Below are 8,506 nucleotides of genomic sequence, written 5' to 3'. Positions count from 1 at the left end.
GTTGTGTGACCTTGATCAAGTCCCTTAACCTCAGTTTCCTCATCTGGAAAGTGGCCATCATGATGATAATTCCACCTTGGAGATTGTATGTGTGCCTGGGAGGAGCGAGTAGCCGTGAGAAGGCTTTTTGAATTCCTGAGTCTGGAACAAATATGAATTATGCTGCCTCTTGTGCTGGCAATCTTCTGTTTAGAGACAACTCCCGCCATGCCCAGGGCTCAATGTGAGTCAAGCAAAATGACTGCTTTTCTGAACGAAGACAGGGAACTCTGACTGAGCCAGCACTTCTGTTTTCCTGGCTCCACCAGGAGCTAAAGAGCTGGCTCGCTTACTCCCCTCCTCATACTTACCAGCCAACCTTTCCTTGCCAAATACTTCTAGCCTAAAATCACACGGCAACGAGTGCTGTAAAGGCTTTTGGTCTCCTGTCAGTTCCCCACATCTCCTAGGTAGCACAGGAAGCTGTTACTTTGGCAACCTGCACAGTCCAATCTCAACCTGTTAAATGGAAGTGTCCCCATTCGGCCCCTCATGTCTAGAACACCGGCAGTTACCTTAGAAACCTTCCAACGCCTGCTGGTTAGTGAGGAAATACATGTGAACCTGAACTAGCTTTCTTTTCCAAGGGTGATTTCAAACATGCAATGAAGTAACCAGATAGTTAGTCATCTAACTACCCACAGGACTTACCAAAAGCAAAGCACCCATCATGCATTTGTCACTTGCCTCAAAACATCATTGAAATGATCTGCTGCAACAATTTGAAACATTGGCATGTACACTCCAGAAGGAAGACTTTTTTAGATTTCTTTCTTTCTAAGGAGTTTCTGGGGTTGGGATTGCAATTGGAAATCTCACCACACCCCAGTGCTAAATAGTTAACATGGCATGAAAGACAAAAAATCTCATTCAAGGCTTCAGAATTCATATTCTGGATTGAAACCCAAGGTTGACCTTTTACTAGCTACAGGACCTTGGACAAAGTATTCAGCCTCTTAATTTGTTTCTTAGTGATAAAATGGGATTAATTCTGTAACAGAATTCGCTCTTTCACAGACCTTAGCAGGTGGCCATTGCTGTGCACCATTGGCCCTCACCGTGTTACCAGGCAACTGTTGCCCCAAGACCATTAGTGATCTTGCTCTGCCATTGGTTGGTGCTGCAAGTGGCCCCTCCCCAAACAACCAGCTGTCTATGAACACTGCTTAATTAATTCAGCCTACAGTGGATGGAGAGTTGGTTCTCAGGCTAAAGTGAGATAAGAGTTGGATCCCATTCTTTACCTGGGACCCTCCAGCCTCCCTGGCCTTGGGCCAATGGGTTAGCTGCGGTACACAGGGAACCAGCTTGGGAGTATCCTACAGGGCTCCAGAGTCCTCACCAAGGTCACCCTTGGTCCTGAGTCTGGCCACAAGACAGTGGTGAACATCTCCCCGCTTCCTGTCTCGGGGACCTAAGAGCAGTGGCAGTCTGCCTGGGTCACAGTCTGCAGGACTTGCCCATCCTGCAGACGGGCAGGCGGTGGAGCTTGAGGGGCACTTGCATCCTGGGAGCCTGGCTCTGTCAGCAATAGCAGCTGGGCACATATGGGGATGTAGCCCTGAGGGAGCAGAAAATTAGGATCTGGTTCCTCTTAACTAAGACCGGGACCTTAGAAGGAGAAAACTGTGCCTTGGGACCATGCCCTTTCATTTCACAGTGGAGAACATTTGTTTGGTAGAGATTTACAGGGACATCATTACCTGCCCAAGACCTGACCTCAGGAACAAAAGATATGACACCAAGAAGTTTGCAACAACTAATCACACCACAGAAAATAAGAAACCAGTCCAGAGCTTCCTCAGATCTACTCTTGACTCTGGCGGGAATCTACAGAGGCCATCACCACACAGGTGAAAGGTGGCAGTACACTTTTAGTGCCACAGTGAGCTCTTGATTCATTTCCTTCCTAGTGCAGGATGCCCACCAGGCCCTCCAGCAGCTGCCTGCCTGGCTTTTGCAGACTCAGCCCTCTCCAGGTCTCTTCCACATCCCACAGTAAAGTCTAGAGAACAAACGCAGTCAAAGCTCTCATATCCTCCCAAAAGCAGTTTGTTTGCTGTTTTTTGTTATTTTTCAAACAGTCTTTGGTAACATGTTCAAAATCTTGAGTTCTTTGGTTTGGGACTGAAGGATCTGTACCAGAGAACCGGGAACCTCCCCTTCCAGCTAAATCTTTCTCCACTCCCACATGAACGACCGGCTTCACTGGGCACTCTGTTCTCACTGTTGTTGTTCAGTCACTGAGCCGTGTCCAACACTTTGTGATTCCATGGATTGCAGGATGCCAAGCTTTCCTGTCCCTCACTATCTCCTGTAGTTTCCTCAGACTCATATCCATTGAATTGGAGATGCCACCCCACCATCTCATCCTGTCACCCCCTTCTCCTGCCCTCAATCTTTCCCAGCATCAGGGTCTCTTCCAATGAGCTGGCTCTCCCATCAGTTGGCCAAAGCACTGGAGCTTCATCTTCAGCATCATTCCTTCCACTGAATATTGTTCTACAGCTCCCAAAACAGCACTCATGTTTCCAATCACCTGATAAATATTAAACATGGATAAAGTTGAATAGGAATGGGATCTTGTCCTCTGGAACTCCCAACACTGCTGCTCCTGCCTTTGCTGCTACCGTTCCCTCCCCTTGGCCTAGAATTTCTTCCCAGTACCTTCTTCAGGTTGAAATGGCCTGCTGACCCATCCCTGTTAGCTATCCAGGAATTGTTCCTTCCTCATTCCCTAAAGATGTCTTCCTGTTCTCTGATGGTCCTCGGTGCAAACACATTCCAACTACTATGTAGGAATCAGCATGTTTCTCCAGAAAGACGGGGGCTCCCCAAGGGCCCAACCCATTTCCCCCATCATGTCTGCACCCCTGCATGGAGGTCAGTGCCTAGCATGCACAAGGGACTCAGTGAGTGCTGACTGCAAGGGGACCTCCATTTTGGCAGACTTAGAGGAGCAAAGACCGTATTTATCCTCTTGCCTCAAACAACTCCAAACCAGACAAACTGAAGCGTTAGCTGTTGTACATCAAATGTCAGGCAACAGAGAATGGATTCCTGAGAGGGGAAAGCAACTGAGGTGAGCCTTCCAATTGCTCCAATGCTAGACAGAGTTTCCAACACATGCCACAGGGAGGGGGTATCCAGGAAGAGCCAAACAGTCTCCCCAGATTTGGAAACAAAGAGTTGGGACTCTAGTTAGTTAGAGTTCATAGGAGAAAGCATGCAAAACAAACCATAAACTTTTTAAAAACACAGTGGGAAAAAATGAATTTTGTGTCAGAGAGCTTTGAAACAACTTTAAGAATCCTATAATACATGCAACTGGAACCCCACAGGAAGTTAAAGATAAGAGAATAAAGAAAAGAACTGCAAAACTATTGGCCAAAAATTTTCCATATATGATGAAAGCTTTAAACCCATAAACACAAAAACTCAATTAACTCAAGTACAAGAAATATGAGAACTACACCAAGGCACATCATAATTCATTCATTTAAAACAGGCAATGAAAGAAATGTAGCCAGAAGGAAAAAGAGATACATAATAAAAAATAAATAAATAAATAAGAATGACAGCAGATTAGGCACATGAAACAATGTTAGTCAGAAGGTACTGGCACCACATTTTAAAATGCAGACAGATACACAATTGATTCAGAATTCTATACCCAAGAAAGATCCATTTCAAACACAAGATAAAATAAAGACTTTTGCAGACCCAAAAGCTGCAAGAATTCTTCACCAACAGACCAATGTAATAAGAAATGTGTTTAAAAGGCCTCAAGTCAGAAGGACTTTAAAAGGTAGTGGAAATCTGAACCTATGGAGGAATGCAAAGCACGTGAAATGATAAATATGTAACATATATTTAAAAGTATATATATATATATGGATTTCCCCAGAGGCCTAGTGGTTGGGAATCTGATTTGCAATACAGGGAACACTGGTTCAATCCTTTCTCAGAGAATTAAGATCCCACATGCGACTGAGCAAGTAAGCCTGCATGTCTCAAATAGAGAGTCTATGTGCTGCAACTACTGAGCTTGCCCTCCTCAAGTACAGAGTCCCTGTTTTACAAGGAAGATTCTGCATGCCATAGCTAAGACCCAACACAGGCAAATAAAGGAATAAATCATTTTTTAAAAGAGATTTTTCTTATTCTACATGTAAAGTAATAGATCACTTGATGATAGACTGTGGCGAGGTAAAGAGACATTGAGTGTGAAAGTGTCTATTAGTCGTGTCTGACTCTTTGTGATCCCATGGACTATAGGCCACCAGGCTCTTCTGCCCATGGGATTTCCAAGGCAAGAATACTGGAGTGGGTTGCCGTTTCCTTCTCCAGGGTATCTTCCCAACCCGGGGATCAAATTCAGGTCTCCAGCATTACAGGAAGATTTTTTTTACCATCTGAGCCATCAACTAGAGCCTGAGCCATCACCTAGAGCCAGACATCCTGGAATGAGAAGTCAAGTGGGCCTTAGGCAGCATCACTACGAACAAAACTAGTGGAGGTGATGAAATTCCAGTTGAGCTATTCCAAAGCCTAAAAGCTGATGCTGTGGAAATGCTGCGCTCAATATGCCAGCAAATCTGGAAAACTCAGCATTGGCCACAGGACTGGAAATGGTCAGTTTTCATCCCAATCCCAAAGAAGAGCAATGCCAACGAATGTTCAAACTACCACACAGTTGCTCTCATCTCACACACTAGTAAAGTAATGCTCAACATTCTCCAAGCCAGACTTCAAGAGTACTTGAACCATGAACTTACAGATGTTCAAGCTGGTTATAGAAAAGGCAGAGGAACCAGAGATCAAATTGCCAACATCTGTTGGAATATTGAAAAAGCAAGAGAGTTCCAGAAAAACATCTATTTCTGCTTTATTGACTATGCCAAAGCCTTTGACTGTGTGGATCAAAACAAACTGTGGAAAATTCTTGAAAAGATGGGAATACCAGATCACCTGACCTGTCTCATGAGAAATCGGTATGCAAGTCAGGAAGCAGAGATTAGAATGGTACATAGAACAACAGACTGGTTCCAAATAGGGAAAGGAGTTCATCAAGGCTGTATATTTTCACCCTGCTTATTTAACTTATATGCAGAGGACATCATGAGAAACACTGGACTGGAAGAAGCGCAAGCTGGAATCAAGATTGCCGGGAGAAATGCAGATGACAGCACCCTTATGGCAGAAAGGGAAGTGGAACTAAAGAGCCTCTTGATGAAAATGAAAAAGTTGGCTTAAAGTTCAACATTCAGAAAACTGTCATCATGGAATCTGGTCCCATCTCTTCATGGCAAATAGATGGGGAAACAGTTGAAACAGTGAGAGACTTTATTTTGGGGGGCTCCAAAATCACTGCAGATGGTGAATGCAGCCATGAAATTAAAACATGCTTGTTCCTTGGAAGAAAACTTATGACCAACCTAGAGAGCATATTAAAAAGCAGAGACATTACTTTACCAACAAAGTTCCATCTAGTCAAGGCTATGGTTTTTTCCAGTAGTCATGTATGGCTCTGAGAGTTGGATTATAAAGAAAGCTGAGCACCAAAGAATTGATGCTTTTGAACTGAGGTGTTGGAGAAGATTCTTGAGATTCCTTTGGACTGCAGGGATGTCCAACCAGTCCATCCTAAAGGAAATCAGTCCTGAATATTCATCGGAAGGACTGATACTGAAGCCGAAACTCCAATACTTTGGCCACCTGATGCAAAGAACCAACTGATTGGAAAAGACCCTGATTCTGGGAAACATTGAAGGCAGGAGGAGAAAGGGAAGACAGAGGGTGAGATGGTTGGATGGCATCACTGACACAATGGACACGAGTTTGAGTAGGCTCCAGGAGTTGGTGATGGACAGGGAAGCCGGGCATGCTGCTGTCCACCAGGTCTGAAAGAGTCAGACACGACTGAAAGACTGAACTGAACTGAACTGAGCCATCAGATGAATAGCATGAATTTTAAAACTACAATAAAAGAAAAGTCAGAGCTAATTAACTGATAAAGCATACAAAGGTATACAAGGAACTTCCCAGGTGACTCAGTGGTAAAAATCTGCCTGCCAGTGTTGGATATGTGGGTTCCATCCCTGATCCATGAATATCCCACCTGCAATGGAGCAGTTACACCCATGTACCACAGCTATTGAGCCTGTGCTCTAGCGTCTGGGAACTGCAACTACTGACTCCACCTACCATATAGCCCATGCTTTGCAACAGGAGAAATTAAAGCAATAAGAATCCTGCACACTGCAATGAAGAGTAGCCCTGGCTCATTGCAACTCGAGAAGCAAAAAATAAATAAATAAAACTATTTTTAAAAATAAATAGAAAATAAAAAGTGGACTGGATGGAAAAAACTGCAGATTAGACACTACATAGAAAATATATCAGTGTACTTGAAGAAGCAACAGCAGAAACTATGCAAAACAAACCCTAAATTTAAAGAAAACATGACGGGGTGAAAAATTAATTATGTGTCAAGAAAGCATTGAAATAATTTGAAGAATACTAAACTACATGTAACTGAAGCCCCACAGAAACCTCATTTCCATTCCTTTTAATTTCTTTAGAAAATAACTGACTGTTTAAAGCAAAGATTGTAACAATATATCATGTGATTTATAATGGATGTAGAAGTGAAATGTGTGACAACAACAGCAAAAAGGCCAGGAGGGAGGGAATGAGAGTATAGCATGATTACGTTCTTATTCTACAAGTAAAGCAATAGAAGATCACTTGATGATCGACTGGCAAGGGAAAGATGCATGCCATGAATCTCAATACAGCCACTTCATAAAAAAGAGTTACAGCTAATAAACTGACAAGTGATATAAAAGGGAATCATAAAAACTACTCAAAGCAAAGCAGTCAGGGGGAAAATGAAAAATGGGAAGAAAGAACATGGGACAGATTGAAAACAAACAGCAAGATGATAGAATTAAACCCATCTAAAGTTAACCCTACAGATGCGAATGCAGATTGAAGACATAACCCAGGCCCCAGACGACAGCCGATCCCCATACACTGCACTCTAGAGCAGAAACAGAACCTGCCAGATACCGAGGCCCATGTGCCTGGGCACGTAACAGCAGAAAAAGTTTATATGGAACGGTATGTTAGAAGAATTCTATCATACAAAGAATACTCTCTGTTTATAAAGAACTTAAATTAGAAATCAGTGTTCACTGGACAGCAGAAGAATAAGGTGATAGCATAGTGCCGACCTTCCCTCTTTTACTACCCTAATTCTGCCCAGGAGGGAGCACATAAATTGGCAGAACTTGCACATCTTCAGTACTAGACATACCTGACTGGCGTTATTTGTTTGATTTTCATGTTTCAGTCTCCCTTCTCCTCTCCTGTCTGCCCCATCTTAAGCCACAAGGCTACTCTTCTAAGCCACAGCTAAGTCACTCCATACAAAACTGTATGGTGTTTGCTGAGTCTCCCATAAACCAGTAAACCTTGTTTCTTCCTATTTTGTACTTCTGGTTCTTTTCTGCCAACCCTGGCTCTTGTCCCACCTCCTGGGATCCTGGTCTCTGTCACTTGCAGCTATGTTCCCATACACCAGGCCTCGATTACACCCAATGGCATTCCTTTTCAGAGTGGCCATCATACATGCAAAAAGAGAAAGACCAGGCAGCTCCTTACTCTCTTCTCTTCTTCCCTCACAACATACATTCACTGAAAACATGAGTAGCAAGTCTGTTATTTACACACCTTCAAGTTGAGGACTTTCAAAGACGTGAAAGTGCATTTGAATGTCCAAACACGTCAGTTAGTTCACAGGCCTGACACACATCGTTTTGGTTACATCCCTGACAAGATACTATGCTTTTATGTACTTTACTGCATAGAACTATATGGGGTAGAGTAGTACAGTATCATTCTTTCAAACCTACAATGTCTGAAAGGCCAGTTTTGAACACCCTTTGAAATGGAACTTGTTCATATATAGGGGACTTACTGTTCTGTAAGATGTGTGGGTACAAAAGTGAACACACCATCTCCAGGTCCAAGGAAGTCACATTCCTGGTTGGCATATTCGGGGAAATATGAGCGCTCCCTACTCCAATACATCTCAGTCCTTCAGATGACCTTGATCAGGAACAAAAAATATTAAAATAGTAATAATCATCTTGCTCTTACCTGCTTCTAAAAAGTGTTGTTTAGCTGCTCAGTACTGGATTTTGTTATGCTGGTGGACTGGATGGCAAAGTGATGTGAACAGGAGTAAGGAAGGTGAGAGAAGGTCGGTCAAAATGTGAGGTAACAAAGGCAAGATATTTAAGAAGCTGAAGAATTGAGAGAGGTTTGGCCCTGAGTTGGAAAAGCAGTTTTCAAAACAAATTGGGTCATGTGATATGTATAATACCCAATTCAATCCTTAGAAGAGCTCTAGTGACGAGTTTGTCTTCTTCTTCTTTTTTTTTTTCCTGGAATGCTGCTT

At 43.1% G+C, this 8,506-nt stretch overlaps 1 protein-coding gene across 1 annotated transcript in view; it reads right to left on the bottom strand.

The window, feature by feature from the left end:
- The window catches only part of LOC122430722 (pregnancy-associated glycoprotein 2-like), a 14,593-nt gene extending 6,530 nt beyond the window's left edge, over positions 1 to 8,063 (bottom strand). The window contains exon 1 of the mRNA XM_043451551.1: positions 7,959 to 8,063. Within this exon, the coding sequence (XP_043307486.1) occupies positions 7,959 to 8,063 (105 nt within the window). The remainder of the gene's footprint in view (positions 1 to 7,958) is intronic.
- Between the last annotated feature and the right edge of the window lie 443 nt (positions 8,064 to 8,506).

Source organism: Cervus canadensis, chromosome 29, assembly GCF_019320065.1.
Source record: "Cervus canadensis isolate Bull #8, Minnesota chromosome 29, ASM1932006v1, whole genome shotgun sequence".
NCBI classification, from domain to species: domain Eukaryota; kingdom Metazoa; phylum Chordata; class Mammalia; order Artiodactyla; family Cervidae; genus Cervus; species Cervus canadensis.
Note: the sequence above shows the minus strand (reverse complement) of the source record. Positions and strands in the feature narration are given on the sequence as shown.